Below are 19,272 nucleotides of genomic sequence, written 5' to 3' on the forward strand. Positions count from 1 at the left end.
AACATACATCCTTTAAGAGAGAACAGCTGCCGTTGAATCCTATCGAAATCTACTGAAGAAAAAAATACTCTGGAAAGTATCCAGGAATAATGCTGAATTCTCCACCTGTCCGTTAACACGTCGGCGCTGCAAACTTGCCATTTCGTCAATACTTCTATGAAACTGGTTGCACCGAGCTGCATTTATAGCATGATCCCTCCCCAAAAAATCAATAGTAATAATAATAATAAAAAAAAAGTAATAAATAGAATAAATACAACTTTGCTTACCGCAAAAGTGGAGGAAAAATAAAGGAGACTGATTTCACTGTTAAAAATAAAAATGTTAAAAGAAGTTTCCAGGAACAACAAAATGACACTAAAAAGACGAGTACAATCCAATCCTGGCATTAAAACACGTTGATGTGTGCGTTACAAGCCCCCACTACACACTGAGGAAGAGGTGGAGGGCCGGAGTACGTGGTATTGACAGGAATAGTTTTCTGTATTAAGTGCATTGTCTCCTTTAAAATCTGGAAGGAAACGAGGAGTCCTCGCTCTCTGTTTTACATTTAAACTTTTTCTCGTCTCCGCAGGACGGCAAGTGCTGGGGGTCGTGCTCCGAGCAGTACAGTCTCCCGTCCTGGGCTGAGGCCGTCAGCGCGCCTTTCTCGTGCGCTCTGCAGAAGGATGACGGGCAGAAGTCGCAGAAGGATGACGAAGTTGCCCCACACACGTCACACTGGTGCCACGGACAATCCCATTTTCCTTTTACAAAAACAGAAAATCACAAAAAAAACATGAAATAGATAAACTGCCAAACTGCTTAGATGTGAGCTACCCATCATGGATAGGCTGAATTCAGACATACGTGAAACGCGTTCAGACTGGCTGTGAGTCTTCTGACCCGAACGTGGGCTGTTGAGTTCGGGTCAGCAGAACCAGTCCGTATACTGCGGCCCATACTTGGCCCCTGTTTCCTGGACGTCTGAATTTGGCCTAAATGTCCACATTTACAAACAATTTTTTTTGTAAATACCTACAAAGTGGCCTATTCACATAAGGGGCACTCTCTAAAGACTATCATAAACAAAGGCAAATTGGAAGCAAAACGTTTTGGGTTTCGCATTGGCTTCTTCCTGGGTGTGTAAATGAAGAAGCTTACCCCAGGAGATAGCTAATGCAAAACGCGCGTCGGGGTTATGTTTCAGGCTGCTCCACGTTACCTCTTTTTGCACTTGCAATGTATGATATATTTTATTGCATTTTTTTATGACGCAGAGTGCATATTAATATGGCCCTACTATGGTATTATTTATTAATGACTTCTGTCTGCATTTTTGCCACTAAGCCTTTTCTAGCACTACTTATGTACATTATATCTAAGATTGTCAGCTGTTAACTATGTCATTGTATGGTGCCTTGGACTGTCCTGGAGTTCTGTGTCATCATTCTCCTTTTTTTCTGATTTTAGCATTTAGGTCTTATTTTGAATATCAATAAAGTTTACTCTAACTTTAAGTGGGTCTTTTTGCTTCCAATTTGCCTTTGGTTATGCCAATTTTTTTTGTAAAATTGTGGCAATTTTTTCACCTAATAAAATGAACTTTTGAATAAAAACTTCCCATCGTTTTGTCTTTAGAGCTCCTATGAAAACCTATCAGTCTCCATCATAACATGGAGACGCATAGGTCAGCGCAAAGCTGTAGGACAAAAATGATTGAATATTTTTCATTTTAGATTTTGATGGCATACGCGGTCTTTACTACACTACACTCCACTACATTTCTTTATATTAAAAATGAAATCTGTTAAAACAACAAAAAAAAGATACTCATTTACAGGAGCCCTGCCGTACCGCTACCTGCGTTCCTCACTGGTCTCCTTGCTCCCTCTTCTGATGGGGGACATAATGTGACCGCTACAGCTGATCAGTGGCTGATTGGCCACAGGGGTCAAGTGACATCACGGTGGGCAACACAGGGAGTGTTGCGGAGGGGCGCTGGGTGTCCGGTAGATGAACATCTGGTCTTTTTTTGCTTTAAATACCCCAAATGGACCCATTTTTTTTATATACCAGTAAAGTGAACCTTTCACCAAACCTTTCACGTTGAACTGGATAAAAGATGTAATAGTGGCTGCAGAACAGAATAAAAAGTTTTTGTTTTTTTACTTCCACCACTCCGTTACGGAGATATTAGCAATCAAATATTTGGCAGCTAATGAGTAAACTTAAAGGGGTATTCCCATCTCCAAGATCCCATCCCAATATGTAGTAGTGGTAATAATAATAATAATATTATCAAATACCTCCAATTAGAAATGTAGTATATTTCTTCAGATTCGTTATGTCGCTTACCCCATGTGCAGAGCATTGCAGTAGCTTAGGTATCCATGGTTATGACCACTCATATAGTGACAGTTAGTTGTTAGTGGTCGTAACCATGGATACCTAAGCTACTGTAATGAGAAAAAAGGAAAGGATGATCCAGCGTAACATGGAGACCATGATTAAGACTTAAACGTCGAAAAGCGTAGGTCCTGATCCTTGTAGTGCACCATATGGACAATTGGTGTGGAGCAATGTTTTAATGGGCACAATAAAATCTATGTTTTATTTTAAGAAACTAGCCTGCTACTATAGGATCTTTGAGATGGGAATACCCCTTTAAGTTTTGTTTTCTTTTATACATTTGGGCTGGACTATTGTACAACGGAAGCACTTTTATATCTTGTGTCATCCCTATATCTTTGTAGATTGCAAGCTCTTGCAAACAGGTTCCCTCATTCCTAGTGTTGGCGTAGGTAATTATTTCATTACTTTCTGATTTGCTTGTACGTGTACCTTCTAAATTGTAAAGCGTTGAGGAATATGTTGATGCTATATAAAAATATATATATTATTTGCTACATAAGAGGGAAACAGTCTACACCTTATAAGAATGAAAAAGTGCACAAATGGCATAAAATAGATGAAATTATATGGGAATTATGAGTTTTAATGATATTTAAGTAGTAAACACTTAAAAGTAAAGGACGTCCCCAGGCAAAAAGCATACACTGAGATCTGGTGCAAGAGCCAAAGCACAACAGGGTATTAGTTTTGGCCATGTGGGTTGAACGTCCCCCATCTCTACATACTACACAGTATGTGACCAGTAAATGGTGTATTACCGTAGGGCGGCTGTGTCAGATTAAGGCAGAGGAGGTGATAAGCTTTAGGACAGTCTCTCTTATCGCACATCACCAGTTCTCCTCCATCTCCACAGCGGAAACAGAAATCTTCGTGCATCTGCTTCTGCTCGGTTTTGATCTTCCGTTTTTTCGCCTTCAGACGAGCGTTTTTGGCCTTTTCTTCATTTGCTGTCGCACAAGCTGTCTGCAAAAATCAACGAAACTCAGTGATGTCTGCAAAGCAAGTGTTATGCTATCATCAGGGGAAAAACAAATAATCCACACGTACGGCTGTGTATTCACCTATTGTGAGTGGCTGTGTATTCACCTACTGTGAGTCAAGTGTACATTGGGAGAGGGGTGGGCGTATGTATATACTCCGGCCATACACACGGCAGTATCGCATTCATTTTTCATGGAGAACTAATATTGAAAAACAGGACTCTGATCCCAGAGGCAAATACAACCCCTTTCTGAAATATGACGGGAAGGTATAGGTTGAATAGAGGTGGGCCAGCTACTATGTAGCAGACACATGCTTGAAGCCGCAGCGTTGTTCCTCCAAGCTCAATATAATGGCTGCAGTTAATCCTTTAGTTGCTGCAATTGGTAGCAATAGCAGCAACTAAGTGGTTACAAGGGGGATGGTGCCCTCTGTCACGCCATCAACTCCTCCTCCTCTGTAGGGTGCCGATGAGTTGCCTGCCATGTTTGCGCTCGTATGACATCCTACCATGATATACTGCAACACCACAGTATTGCAGTGTATCGTACTCATGATCAGGTGACTGCAGGCTCAAAAAGCTGATTGCAGGACTACAAAAAGAAAAAGTAAAAATTTGTTTACTTCCTGATTTACCCATTTATTTGGGGACTGAAAGCTGAAAGGAGGTGGGGTTTATAAGCCTCGCCAAAAATTGAGTTTTCCATGATAGTGAAAATTGATTTCGGCTCTCATCCGACAGCCACAGATTACTGTTGCTGGACCAGACCCCTCGAATGGATTTGAATCATCTCTAGTGAGGGGAAGTTGCCTTTGCAGAGAGGGTTCCAAATTTATAACCTCTCTAACCCCCAAAATGAAGGCAACTTTAATAGCTCCGTGCATGAGTGCTAGAACCGATCTTTGGTCAAGCGTAAAGACATACATTGTTGAATATACATCGCCATCATGTAACAGTAAACCAATCAATGCACTTACTTTAGGTCGTACCCCCAAGAAGCCACTGCAGTTTTCCGCCCCACAATGACATTCTGTCCGGCCATTCCCGAGACAGTCAAGGTTGTAGTTAAATGTTAACTCCATTCCTACAGAAATGTTCGGAGAGAGAAAATAACGTTCCGATAATTGGGACAATTTTTGCATTTCTGTCATGTAGATATAAAATCAGAAGTCTAAAATAAATTCATACTAAACCCCACAGCTATACATTTCCATACACAGCACTGAAATCTTTCCTGCGAGTCATCAAAAGACATACAGGGGCAGGAAGAGGATCACAAGTACCGCAATGCCTCTCCGCCCTTCTCCTGCTTCTTCATACAGGCAGATGTGAAAGATCTTAGGGTCTGTTCACATGTTCTTTTTTTTTTTATGCCATTTTTTAAAAAGGTTCCGCTACGAAAAAACGCTGTGAAAATCTCTCCGAAACGCTCAAAACAATCTTCCTGTTCGTTTATATCGCAGAACGACTTGCTGTTCATATCTTCAGGCTTTAGAGCGTCTTTAAAACACTTCAGGCTTTTAAAAATGGCAAAACATTGAAAGCCACACTTCTATTCTTCTGACGTTTACCGCTCGGAAAACGCTCGTTACTTTACAAAAGAAGCCTAAAAACTGCTGGAAGTCTAATGGCCATTTCGTGAACGCTTTGTTTTGTGTTTTCGCTTGAAAAAATGCTAAACATTTTATTCATTGCTTAATGGATGTCAAAAAATATCTGAAAATTGTCCAAAAAATACAAAAATATATATATATATATTTTCACTTGATGATATTTCACTTGCTACTTACCCTTTTTGTTCTCTCAGACTGTTCAGACTTATCTGCTCTAACCAGTGCAGAGGCTGCTGTAATCACCACGACTTCATTAACGAGTTCCCTCTACAGACACAGAGACGACCTGTATCTCCCAGGTTTGGTATATCTGGATATTTCTATCAGCTCCGGCAGTGAACGTTACCAAGTAAGCGCTGCAATAATTTAGCTCTGCCCCTTCTCTGGCCAATACTGAAATATACTGAGTGTGCAGTCTGCTAGTGAATGAAGATGGTGACCTCTCATGGGCTGCATATACGAAGATGACCATACCCTTTTAAGGTCTATAAGGTGAACGTTTTACACATATTGGATCGACATGAATCAAATCTAATAAAGCAGAAAGAGGAGAGTGTTGCGTCTTGTACCTTGAGGTATGTCACAAACGGCAAACAGCCCAACTCTGACGTCCCCGTTTACCGTCCACTTCTGTGTTTCACAGTTTGGGTTACAGCTGTGGTTCATGAATCGTGAGTAATTCCCTTTAGGTCCGGCATCGATGATGCGATCCTGAAATGAAGTCGTTATAATAAATATGTTATGAAGGAAGAGGTATACAAAGCTAATAGCGATAAAAAACGACAAAAAGGTTGTGTATGATTGGCAGTAGTATCACTTTTATGGGCATATATCCATAAAGAAGATCATCTATGCAACCCTGGCAGCAAATTTTGGGCGTTTTTTTTTTCTCAAGACAGGCTGTTTTCCACAGAGGCAAGCATGTTCTCACCTTTGTGACTGTCAACAAGTAGAAGTTGGTGATTCCGTTTTCGTGGGCGCGTTTCAGGCGTGATCTGCACTCCTCCTCATCGATCAGCTCCCCAACGTACTCATTGACAAATTCGCCCTATGAACAAGTAAGAAGATGGATGGGTGATTATAGATTCACTGCACATTTGAGGCATTGGTGTAAGTAACCATAAATGTACGGTAAAGGGATGGAGGAGGCACTGCTGCAATGGCTGGGGTTGCAGAACATTGTGGCTGTTGCTAGCATCAAAGTGCTTCAAGTGACCCCTTGACGTGATTATAGGGTGCCTACTGGTTGCTATAATAGCTGGGAGTCTCCCCCTATGTGTTTGTCTATTAGGCCTAGCACTGACAAAAGTTTTACAGTGTAATACAAAAGTGAGCAAATGACTTAATAGTACTAAATGAAAAAAAAAAGTTTAATAATATCAGAAAAAAAAAATCCAAAACTTTTTTCCCCCTTATAAAATAAAAATGCTTTAAAAAGAACGCTTGATTGGTATCTTCACAAACTGATTTCTTCTCTCAAAAATTAAGGAAAAGAAAAATACATTTCATAATTATAACTACAAGCAGAATAAAGTATATATAAAAAACAACAAACAAAACCTTACAGTTTTGGCTCTCAAAAAGCAGAGATCGTGATCGCATTAGTAATACACTGCACTACCATCAGCAGTGCTGAGTACTACACTACACTGTCAGCTCTTGACTGACAGTCAGCCAATTAGGCCCCACCCCTGTCAAGATCTGATTGGCTGTGGTGTATGTCAGGCCCCCGGGTGCCATACAGAAGAGCCAAAGGACTGACAAAGGGATCGGGTTCCCTCTGTCAGACTCCTCATGTGCTGCTGTCACTCTTGACAGCGGCTTATGAGGGGTTAATCTGCTAGGATCAGTGAGAAGGACAGTCCTAGCAGTTACAGCAGCAGCCCGGCTGTGTATATGCCGGGCTCCTGCAGCTGATTGCACTGGTACAAAAGCTGTACCGTACGATCTGCATGACGGATATGACGCGCCCCATGGGCCGCGTGGGGAACCCGGAACCGGGCCTTTTGTGGGATGCTGGGAGTAGTAGTGGCGACCTGGTCCCGTGGCTCAGGGTGGTCAGACCAGTGGCAGTCTTTTATAGGGTTTTTTATGGTTTAATGTCCGATTACGCCACCCGTGGATTGCGGTCAGGGTGTACCGCCGCTGCAGGGCAGACCGCTGAGGCTGGTGTTGTGGGTGCAGCAGAGTGTAGTACAACTCCCCACGGGAGGAGTATAGCCTCAGGGCAGTGTAGAGTGATGATGGTGGTTGTGGTGTGGGGCGTCCCAGTACTAGTAGTGCTGATGCGGTGAGACAGCACAGAGACAAGGTGTTGCAGTTCAGGTTCTTTACTCACAGTTCTCATCCAGGTCACTTGTGCACAGATAGGACCGCCCGAGCCGTGCTGCGTCCACCAGACAGGGGGCTCGATCAACCCCCAGGTAATTCCGGAGTCTGGCACAGGACTCCCTTCTATCCTTTAGTCAGCCGTGCCCCACCAGTGACACTACTTCTGTCCAGCTGCCTCGGGTCTTCTCCTGGGAGGACTGGGTGTCCACTTCCCTGACCCTATGTGGTGTGCCTTCCTAGTAGGTGTAGTGAGAGGTCGCACCAGTAAATGATCACGACCACCGGTTCTTGGCTAAGGATTAGTCGCCTCCACCAACTTGGGATCCGGTACCCTGTTCTGCCAACCCGTCACCCGCAATCTCCTGGGTCCTCAGGGTTCCTTCTGCCTTCGTGTCTCTGGGCCCTTCTACTCTTTGGGTACTTCTCTTTCTCTGCTGTTCCTTTCTGTTTCTGTTCCTTTCTGCTGGCTCTGGCCTTCACCCTAGGCCTGCCTCGTGGAGCTGGGCCCAGACTGAGCCACAGCTCCCTGTCAGACCTCTCTGGCTGAACTCCTTCTGTTCTCCTCCTGACTGTCTGACCTTCTTCTCCTAGAACTAAGATGGTGCCCACCTTATATACCTCCCCTAATGTATGAGCCCAGGTGACTTGCAACCAATGGGCTCCTACCTATGCCCAGAAACCGTCCCCTCCTGCTCCTACATCACTGGGTTTTCCTCCCCCTCCCCACTCCAGCCAGGAACATGTTCTGTCGTGCCTGCATGACTGTACTAATGGGAGCACTGTTGAGCTGTCCCCCGGAAATGGGGTGTGTGTGATGCATGCACCTAACTGAGTCCCGGTCCACACACCATCCTTACCGAGAGTGGGATATCACACCTCTGGTTGAGGTGCAAAACCTCTGTAGCGACCGAACCCTCGGGGCGCTACAGATATATCCGTCATCGAACATTAAATAACCTGTGGTCATGACGGATATGTATATCATATAGCATTAAGGGGTTAATAGCAGAGTGATAGCTAAAATGAATTAGATACAATAATTTGAAATTGAAGTGTTGCTTTCAGAGCCTGACAGCGTCATCTAAACGGTTAACAGCAGCAGGTGGGGCTTAGCTCAGACAGAGGCTGTTAAGACACTGATGTCAGTTAATTTAGCCAGCATCTGCCGCAGCTCCCGAGCCCGCTACACACATCCATACCTGTTCCATTACGGATTTATCCGCCATGGGGCTTTAAGGGGTTAAAGAAAATCTGTCACCAGGTTTTTGTGGTGATATAGAGGCAGAAACTCTGATTCCAGCATTGTATCATTTAGTTTACTGGGTGCAGCAGTTGTGATACAATCACAGCTTTCCCTGCTGAAGCTCTAGCAGAGCTCAGAATGCTGAGCCCGGTATAACTCCACCCACACCACTGATTGACAGAAAGCTGCCAATTAGCGGTGGGGGTGTGGTTGGACCAGGAGGCATGGGACACCTAGTCCTGTAGTGATAATCTCCTGCTGACAAAACACTGATTTTATTAAAATGACAGCACCCAACCTAGTAAGCGATACATCGCTGGAATCAGAGTCTCTGCCCCCACATCATGCTGTGCTCAGATAGCAAAAACCTGGTGACAGATTCCATTTAAATATAAGTCATAGCAGACACTGCCTTTAAAAAATCTCTGTCTCCATAGTCAACGGGACAATACCTTGCGGATATCTCTTCTGCACCGGAGACCCCAGCCTCTCCTGTCCGTACGGAAGATCTCAGTCTCGGGGTAGAGCCGTTTGGTGAAGCCCTGGTTCTGACAGTATTCCCCAGCAGGGCACACTTGAGGGTGACACTCGTACAGCAACATGCGGTTCAGGCATTGGGAGTCCAGGCCACAGGGGGCTTCATCAGTGGGACGACAATTACAACGAGGTATTTCAGAGACATCGGCCAACTGGATCTGAACTTTCCCCACCGCTTTATTGTTCTGTAGAAAAGACATTAAATGTAAAAACACGATAAGGACGAGTCCGAATTGTGGCGTCATTGTCCAGTTTACCGAAACTGGGTATAAAATATGCTAAAAATGTTCCTATAGAAAAGACACCGTGTACTGCTCAATTTACCCAGGAGTGGCGCTGACAGATATTCCTACAGATCACAGCTGATTGTTGGGGATTCGTAAAGCAGTGATCGACCCCTGTAGATTTGGATAACAAAGGGTGGTCCCACCCCAGATAGCAGCTCCCGCTCTGGAGAACCCATGGTGCCATCTACAACATGCCAGAAACAGACACCAATGATTGGCTCAGGAGGCATTTCCTGTATTAAGGTGGGGCCAAGGAGCACAAAACAGTGGAACCCCGGTAAGTGCGGCCACGGTAGATATGGAGGATAGGTGAGGGGAAAGATCATTTATAGTTTTTTAACCAGTCCAAGCCCCTTTTAAAGGGTTTTACCGTGTTTTGAAGTGATTTCCTATCCACAGAATAGGGAATAACCTCCTGATCTCTGGAGGTCCAGCTTCAGAGCAGCGCTTACAAGCTCTATAGCAAAGAGCTACAAGCGCTGCGCTCCTTTTTATAGGAAATCGACCACCTCTGATAGACAGCAGCAGTGGGCGGTAGATTAGGCAACAAACAGAACTAAGAATCCCTCTGTGCCTGAGAACGGACAGGATGTTCAATAAGTATATTACAAAGTTGATTGTATTTACAAGCACTTTTACCCATTTAACAAGTTGAGACAACCTCCTAAAAATTAAGCCAATTTTGCATTTTTCCATCCTTTTCGTCCGAGCGTCATAACTTTTTTTAGTTTTCTGCCGATATAGCTGTATGATGGCTTGTTTTTTTTTTTGCATGTTGTATGACTGAATGACTTCATTCACTTTACCATATAACATACTGAAAAACTGCAAAAAAAAATTCCAAAAGTGGGAAGAAATTGTGAGAAAAAAAAATGCAATTTCATCATGTTTTTTTAATTTTATTTTTACGGCACTCATTATGTAACATGACACTCCAAGTCAGGACGATTACAGCAATACCAAACTTGATTTTTTTTTACTTGTATTTTTAAAGTGATAAACAATAAAAATTACAAAATTTGTAAAAAAAAAAAATATATATATATTTTTGGGTTTGTTTTGCTATTATCCGAGACACGCTTTTATTTTCCCGTCGATGGAGCTGTGCTTTTTTTTGAGAGGCGAGAGGACGGTTTTACCAATTTGGGGTGCTTATGATGTTTTGATAGTTTTTTATTACATTTATTTATGGAAGACTGGTGGTGACTGAAATCAGGTGTTTTGATCCTTTTTTTTCCCCCCTTTTTCCGGCTTTTACCAAACAGACTAATTATTTTTACATCTTTTTTGCACGTGATGATACAGAAAATCTTCAGTTTTTAAAACCTTTATTTTTAATGGTGGAAAAGGTGATTAGAATTTTCTTCTTTTTTTATTTAAAAAAAAACATTTATTTTTTCCCCATTTTTGTACTTTATTTTTTTTGTCCCTTTAGGGGACTTGAACCTGCGATCGTCCAATCTCTTATACTATACACTGCAATATAGCAGGGTTGCAGTATATAGTGAAGATTGAGGTCTCCTATGAAAGAGTAGAAGGATGGCAGGTTCCCGGCAAAACTGGCAAACCATTGGTGGCCCACTAAGCCGAGTCGAAGATAGCCAGTGCGTGCATACTACTCAAAAGCAGAGATCAGAGCTCAGCTCCGGCCGCTGCTTTTGGATACCGGCTATGTAGAGAGCTCAGCTCCTGAGCCCCCACCCAACATGGGCACCCCCGCAATAACGTACATGAGTGTGATTTTGTGCCAAGTATAATTTTGACAGTCTGGACAGTCTATAATATAAGGCTCACACCAGGGGACTCGCACCTTTATGTGCTTGTAAGGAGGAGGTTTCCTGGAGCTGCGCTCTATCTCCAGTGCTTCCTTACTCTCTCGCTGTGCCTTCAATTCCTGAAATCTCTTAGCAGCTTCTTCAAGAGCTGATAAAACAGACATAATGACAAGTAAAATGACAGGAGGAAAGGAGAGACTCGTGTGCTGTGATCTCGGACGGGTCAATCAAGCCTTGCGCTCACCTTTCTTGAAAGTTTTATTAATACTGGTCTGGCCCTCGGCAAAGCTTTTATCCCCTTCTACGTAGGGAAAGACGCGACCCTGGTGCACCCAGTAGTAATCATTTGAGCCAAAGAAGAAAACCGGAAAGTCTCCTATGTCATGTTTCAGTCCTTGGATATTAAATGGGACAGACTTTGGATTGCAGATCTCTGCAGGCCACCACCTAGAAAGCAAGAAGAGGTCAAGGATTTGACAAGGAAGCAAGATTTTAGATGCTCTTCTCGGGGCCCGAGCTCTGCACAGACACTGAATCAGCATGGCTTACAGCAGATGCGAGCACAGTCGTGTGGAAAAAGAAGATTTTTGGGACTTACTATAAATTCCTTTACTTGTTACCTTCATTGGGGGACACAAGAACCATAGGAAGTGTTCAGTGTCGGACAGGGTTTGCAAAGGCCCACCAGTAACATTGATTCTTGGGGCCCACTGTTCAGTTACATGCAAAAATAACCTGACCCTACTACACAAATTTATTTTTGCTTCTATATATTAATTTGGCTAGCTTGTTTAATGATTGATTAGATTATACCTTTTTCTGCAAATAGTGAATCAAGTGTAATAGCACGGCTGATCAGCACTCCTTCACAGGGGCGGCCTACCGGAGGATTCTCCGGTTCTCCTGTGAGCCAGTCTGAGCCTGGACGTGTTCCTCGGTTCATGTCCAGATTTTGAGACCACCTGGGACCCTGGAATTGCCAGAGCATCAAAAAGGAGACAGCTAAGGGATTGCGAAACCTGGAGACGAATCAAGGAACATGTCCCATGGTTCCTGCGTCCCCCACAATGAGGCGCCCGAGAAATTTTCATCGCAGCTCACTACCTTTTCATAGACTCGAGGACGGTGCACAACACGGGGAGCGCATACCTGTAATTCCCCAGCTTAACCCACACGATCTGCTTGTGGTGCAGCTTCTTTCCAGTCCGGCAGTCGTTGCAGCTCCACGACCCTTGTGGCATCTCCATGTTGAGACAGGAAGGGTGGAAGGCGGCTGGACAGGAGTCGCAACACAGGAGTTTGCCGCCTCCTCGGATAAACAGACAACTTTATTAAGACTTCCGATTAAGGTGTAACAGCAGCTCTCTTGGTGTCTGGATCAACCCTGCCCTCCCCATGAATTAAAGGGTTGCACAGCAAAAGAGGAGATTGAATTTACTGCTATGTGGGCTGTTTAAAGGGGTTGTTTGTGATTTTGATATCCATAGGTTATCAATATCAAATTGGTGAGGGGGTCCAATCTCGACACCCCCATCCATTAGCTATTAGCAGCAGGAAGCACATAGTGTACAGAGTATACAGAACCAGAGCAGCACAGCTCTCTACACCAAGTAGTGGCCATTCTTGGTACTGCAGCTAGCTCACAGCTGTGCTTTTCTGGCTCTGTATGCTGTTTATATACAGGACCTGATGATCAGTGAGAGGGTGCCAGGTGCTGAACCCTCCATTGATCCGATCATCAATATCAAAATCCTGGACAACCTCTTTAAAAAATAAACTAGTAGGGAACATCTAGAACCTCTATAACTAGAATGTTATGGAGGTTTGGGTTTTTACCACCAGTTCTCTCAGGTGTTTTCCCGCTGTGATCAGGACAGAATCAAAAGCAAAGGGGCGTCACCACTGAACATCATTTTACACCCCAAAATCTAGATACACATCTGCATAAAACGCCAAGTAACTTTGCCAATACTTAACCCGTCCAATGACATCCTTTATAGCCCAGAACAGACACTGAAGCAGCAGGGCTTCCTTCAAGATGTGACCAGGGGAGATTTATACAACTACTCGCACTTTTATGCAGCTGTACGGTAAAATGGTGTTTAAAGGTGTAGCCATGAGCGCTATTTTTGCGCGCTTGCCGACGCCTTGACGAGAAGGGGACATTACTGATTTCAGTCCTTTACCCTCCGTTCGAAGGCACAATCAATTATAAAACCATACACACAAGCAAACAAAACCACCTGCGACAACCAAGAAGCCAAAATCCAGAAATGTCAGGACTGTAGTAACACACAGGAATATAAAGGAACACTAAACCCGGAAGGAATGCCGTACGTGAGCAGGATCTCACTGTTCACAGGATTTTCTGCATGTTCCTGAAACAAATAGGTCTTGTAGAAAATCCTGCAGAAACCTTTGGGGTTATTTTCTGTCGATTTTTTCTTTGTGTTCCTGCAGACAGTGCAGAGAGGAGGGGAGAGGCTTCTGCTGCAGTCCGAAGGACACCTGGGACGCAGAGAGATTTCTTTATATATTTTCCCAGTTTTAATTGTAAAATGAGACAAAAGAAGAAGCTAAAAAGGAAGAGCTGGGATATATTTTTTGTGCATTTTCTATGTTTAGTGTTCCTTTAAAAGGGTTTACCAGGCTTATCATATTGAAGTCCTATCCCCTTAAAGGGTATCTGTCGTTATACATTTTTATTTCATAAATCAATAGTACTCATGAAAATAAGAAACTTTGTAATATCTGCTTCTTTCTCCTCCTGGACTGAACTTTCACTTTCAAGTCAAGGGTAAAATCTGTATTCAGCGATGACAGATTTTCCCATTACTGAGATAGGAGATGACAGTTGGAGCTTTTAAAATTCTATTGGGGGAGGAGCTAGAGGAACACAGACATTCCGCTGCAAGTTCCGTAGAAATTGATGAGCACCAACTGTCACCTCTTATCTGAGTAATGGTAAAACCTGTATTCACTGAAGACAGATTTTACTTGTGAATTGAATGATCAGTCCAGAAGGAGAAAGAAGCAGATTTTTCTGATAAGATATATTACAATTGTTCTTATTTCCATGTGTTCTAATAATTTATTAAATAAAAATGATGGCTACTCTATAAGATTGATTATCAATATCAGATCAAATGGGGGTCCAACACTCTGTACCTCCTATAATAGATATAAACAGTGAAAGGAGTTGGAGGAGCAAAGCTCCATACGCTGTGTAGTGGCCATTTTCAGGTACTGCAGCTCAGCTCTTATTGAAGTGAACAGAAGCTGAGCTGCAGTACCCAGGAACGGCCACTACACAGTAAACGGAGCTGTGCTGTTCCAGCTGATTGGTGGGCGATGTCGGGGGTCCGACTCCCCATCTAACTGATATTGATGACCTATCCTAAGCATTGGTCATCAATTTAGTAAGCCTCAAAAACCCCATTAAGATTATATGATAACATGGTGGGAGTAGTGGGAGTGTTTTAATTTTTCCTAACAAAGACATTTTACTGAAAAAAAACTGTTTTAAACAGTGATTTACAACATTTGCAATTATGATCTACATAGAAAGTTGGGAATCCTTGTTTGTTTTCTCCTTGTTCATGTCTAAAAAGGTAAATAAATAATTAAAGGGGTTTTCTGGTAAAAATAAACGTCATCATCTATCCACTGGATAAGTTATAACTTCTAGAACGGTGGGGGTCCGACCACTAGCACCCCCTCCCTGATAGTCAAAATGGAGAAATTCTCAATCTCAATCAGATAGGTGACAGCTACTATATAACTCCCCCGGTCTTGGCCATCCGGGGACATTTCACAAGTCGAAGCCCTCCTGGGGATAGGTGATGACTTCTTACCAGAGACGCCTTTAAACACTTATTTTTCTCCATCATTGCTGTGACGCCAAATTATTCTGTTTACAAATCGTCCCACCAAGCATCATATTGGCACATTTCTCCTGATATAGGTAATTTTAAAGACCACCATTGGGTTATCACACCACGTGAGATGCCATCACCACCACCCAACAAAGAGATTCTCTAGTAATTTTGTGAGCAAATCCCAACATCCAATACCAGCAAAATTATATTTCCTCTTTATGGTTCTCCACCCATAAGACCTTGTGATCCAGATATTAGAGGAAATATAGAGGTTAAGCCACATAATGAACATCAACACAGCTTACATAGAAGGATTCAGCGTCAAGCCGGGAGCAGGGAGCGCAAGCAGAGGGCTGAAAATAATTGTGTCTGCAAACAAGTCAGGATGAACAGAGGAAGACGTTATTCTGTTACTGTCTGACCACAAGGAAGCGAAAGACATCAGGAGCAGCAGAAGACAGGCCAGACAGGTAGGAAACAAGTGCTCGGTGCCATGGCTAATGGGAATGGTCCAGCCTTGTAACTAACACTAATCAATTCCATCCCATACCCCCTATCCTATCCATCCCCCTCAGTCTCTTCCACCCTATACATCCCATCCTATCCGTCTTATCCGGATCCCCCCATCCTATCCATCTCATGCGGACTCCCCAATCCTATCCGTCTCATTCCGACCTCCCCATCCTATCCGTCTCATCCCGTCCCCCAATCCTATCCGTCTCATCAAGCCCCCCCATCCTATCCGTCTCATCCCGTCCCCCCATCCTATCCATGCCACCCCGTCTCCCCATCCTATCCGTGCCATCCCGTCCCCCCATCCTATCCGTGCCATCCCGTCCCCCCAACCTATCCGTGCCATCCCGTCCCCCATCCTATCCATGCCATCCCGTCCCCCCATCCTATCCGTGCCATCCCGTCCCCCATCCTATCCATGCCATCCCGTCCCCCCATCCTATCCGTGCCATCCCGTCCCCCATCCCATCCTATGTGTGCCATCCTTTCCTCCCATCCTATCCATATCATCCCGCTCCCCCCTCATCCTATCAGTCCCAACCTGTCTCCACCATCCTATCCGTACCATACTTTCCACCTACCCCATCTATGCCATTCTGTCCCTCCTATCCCTTCTTTAATATTAGTTCCATGTCCTTCCCTCCTATACCATGTGCCACACTGTCCCTTCTTATCCTATCTATCTCCCCAATTCTATTAGTCTCAACCCACCACACCTATATTATCCCAACTGGTCTCCATCAGTCGTATCCCATCCCGTCCCCGCAAGTCGTATCCCAACCAATTCCCACCAGTCGTAGCCGAACATGTCCTCACCATTCGTGTCCCATTCTGTCCCCACCAGTCGTGTTCCACCCTGTCCCCACCAGTCGTGTCCCAACCCAACCCCACCAGTAGTATCCCAACCCCTCCCCACCAGTAGTATCCCAATCCATCCCCACCAGTCGTATCCCAACCCGTTCCCACCAGTCGTGTCCCACCCCATCCCCACCAGTCATGTCCCACCCCATTTCCACCAGTCGTGTCCCAATCCATCCCCACCAGTCGTATCCCAACCCCTCCCTACCAGTCGTATCCCAACCCGTTCCCACCAGTCGTGTCCCACCCCATCTCCACCAGTCGTGTCCCACCCCATCTCCACCAGTCGTGTCCCAACCCGTCCCCACCAGTCGTATCCCAACCCGTCCCCACCAGTCGTGTCCCAACCCGTCCCCACCAGTCGTGTCCCAACCCGTCCCCACCAGTCGTGTCCCAACCCGTCCCCACCAGTCGTGTCCCAACCCGTCCCCACCAGTCGTGTCCCAATCCGTCCCCACCAGTCGTGTCCCAACCCGTCCCCACCAGTCGTGTCCCAACCCAGCCCCACCAGTCATATCTTAATCCCTCCCCACCAGACGCAACTCAACTCATTCCCACCAGTAGTATCTCAACCCATCCCCACCAATTGTATCCCAACCCCTCCCCACCAGTCGTATCCCAACCGGTTCCCATCTATTGTATCCCAATCCGTCGCATCTCAACCCATTTCCATCTGTTGTATTCCAACCAGTCCACACCTGTCCCATCTTTCCTATTTCATGTTAAACTTTACCCTAAGGAAACTATGATGTGTATCAAATGTAAAGGTATTTCCTGAGACTTCTATACTGATGACCTTTCCTCAATAGATAGGAAAGAGGTATAATTATTTTAAGCCCATAAAAGCTGTTTAAAACTCACACAAAAGAAAAGAGAAAAATAAAAGTAAAAAAAAAATTCACACCCAAAGCGTAAAAACGCCATTCATTACAACGTCACATGGCGTGCAAAGCAGAAAGGCAAAGCGGGCGCAGCCGAGTGCCAGGCAGGGATATAGATTTAATGGCTTTAGATCGGAAAAAGATGAAATGCAGATATAAGGGATTTCAATAGGGGGAAAAGCTATTTTACAGTTACCTTTCTCAGATTTCTTTAGGAAAGCTGGCGAGGAGGAAGGAATCATAGGTATTTTCATCAACTCTGCACGCTTTGAGTCATTCAGTAGATAGTGGGACTTAAAGGACATAGAACTGACCAGGGTATAATCCTGAACTATCAGCCCTATACAAAACAAACAGAGAGATGCGGTCAATGAAAGCACCCATGATTCCACAAGGATTAACACAGGGTGAGGGGAGGTGGAGGCTCGGGGAACAAGAGGGAAGAGGAGGGAGGAACAAACAAAAAAAGACAATGAGCAAATGGAAAGAAAACATGACTCAAAAAGAATGATACGAAAAAAATGGTGATATCAGCATAAGCACATGGCTCTAGATTACACCAGGGCTAATCAAAGGATCATCGGAGATGACCTGTCTGGTCCTGCAGCTCAATGAAAAGAGTGACTTTTTTTTTTTTTAATCCCTTTAAATTTCCGCCTTGTAAAGTGTTGGCATGTATGTAAGATATGCTTCCCTTGATGGCCAGCGGGACCCCCAATGATCCTGCTTCCCCTTCTTTGAACTGTTGCACGAGTTATTTGGGCTGATGAAGGTCGACGGTTGGGAGTGCGGCTGTGCCGGGAAAACACAGAAGGGGATGCACGGCTACATCACCTTTATTCTCAGGACTGGTGGTGGTGGCAGAGGTCAAAATGGTACTGATCATAAAGCGATAATCCTAAAGAGTTAAAGGGGTACTCCCATCTCCATGATCCTATCCCAATATGTAGTAGGTGTAATAATAATATTAGTAAATACAACCAATTAGAAAGGTAGTATAGTTCTCCTGATTCACTATGTCACTTACCCCATGTGCAGGGCATTGCAGTATCTTAGATATTCATGGTTACGACCACTAAGAGCTAACAGCCACTATTTCAATAGTCGTAACCATGGATACCTAAGCTACTTCAATGCCCTGCACATGGGGTAAGTGACATAGCGGACTCTGAAGAACTATACTACATTTCTAATTGGAGGTATTTGCTAATATTATTATAAATTTGCCTTTATTATTATAATTATTACACCTACTACACATTGGGATAGGATCTTGGAGATGGGAATACCTCTTTAAGGCCCCCTTATGCAGACAAACTGATATCGGCGGGTTCGGACGATAGTCTAACGTGTGTTGGGGTCTCCTAATTCTTTCGCAACAGATGATATTGGGGGAGATAAGGATCCAGCATGTCCGATTGTAGACTGCCAATCCTTTAGTCCTCGGCGAGATCAGCCATCAATAGAGGGGTCTCAGAAGACCCAGGAGCGCTCGGCAAAGCCAGAGATCGCAGCGGCCTCATATACTTAGTTGGCCGTACTATCGCTCTCTGACTCCCTTATAAAAGTGTCTATTCGGCTCCACCAAGAGAATGTTTTATTTCAATGAGAAAAACAAAGGCTTGGGTTAAAAAAACAAAAAACAAGATACCCTTGTTTGGTCCAGATCCCAGTGCACACTTGTGCCGGTGGCTGACTCACTTCCCAGTCCCATGTAATAATCTAATGATCAGAGAAAAAAAACAAACGTGTGTGGTGGTCTGCAGGGGGCTCAAATGCTTTTATCTTGCAGCTTGAATCAAGGATAAAAGTGTAGCAGAAGTGTCAGAAGTTCTGACTGGTGGGAATCCGAGTGAGAAGAGCCTCACCGAGTGCAAAATGAAAAAGTAGAAGCTACGAGACAAGCGCTTCTCTCCCCCGAGACCAAAGACAAAGTATACGCCAGACTAGGAGGAGAACAGCACTTCTACATTTTGGCGA

General features: G+C 44.3%; 1 protein-coding gene across 6 annotated transcripts in view; it reads right to left on the reverse strand.

Moving 5' to 3' along the window:
- Nucleotides 1–301: 301 nt before the first annotated feature.
- Nucleotides 302–19,272, reverse strand: part of NSD3 (nuclear receptor binding SET domain protein 3) — a 117,754-nt gene continuing 98,783 nt past the window's right edge. The window contains exons 14-23 of one of the 6 annotated variants that reach the window (XM_073653944.1): nt 17,489–17,512; nt 12,312–12,468; nt 11,407–11,609; nt 11,198–11,310; nt 9,016–9,285; nt 5,921–6,037; nt 5,559–5,700; nt 4,354–4,460; nt 3,153–3,357; nt 302–746 (exon numbers count right to left, since the gene is read on the reverse strand). In XM_073653944.1, coding sequence (XP_073510045.1) covers nt 505–746; nt 3,153–3,357; nt 4,354–4,460; nt 5,559–5,700; nt 5,921–6,037; nt 9,016–9,285; nt 11,198–11,310; nt 11,407–11,609; nt 12,312–12,468; nt 17,489–17,512 — 1,580 coding nt within the window. In that variant the 3' untranslated portion in view covers nt 302–504. Of the gene's footprint in view, nt 747–3,152; nt 3,358–4,353; nt 4,461–5,558; nt 5,701–5,920; nt 6,038–9,015; nt 9,286–11,197; nt 11,311–11,406; nt 11,610–12,311; nt 12,472–17,488; nt 17,633–19,272 lie in introns of all 6 variants that reach the window. The other 5 variants (XM_073653943.1, XM_073653942.1, XM_073653941.1 and 2 more) reach the window with 5 other exon arrangements.

The sequence above is a fragment of the Phyllobates terribilis genome, unplaced genomic scaffold, assembly GCF_046119375.1.
Source record: "Phyllobates terribilis strain yellow unplaced genomic scaffold, ASM4611937v1 Scaffold_11__3_contigs__length_659146591, whole genome shotgun sequence".
In the NCBI taxonomy this organism is placed as follows: domain Eukaryota; kingdom Metazoa; phylum Chordata; class Amphibia; order Anura; family Dendrobatidae; genus Phyllobates; species Phyllobates terribilis.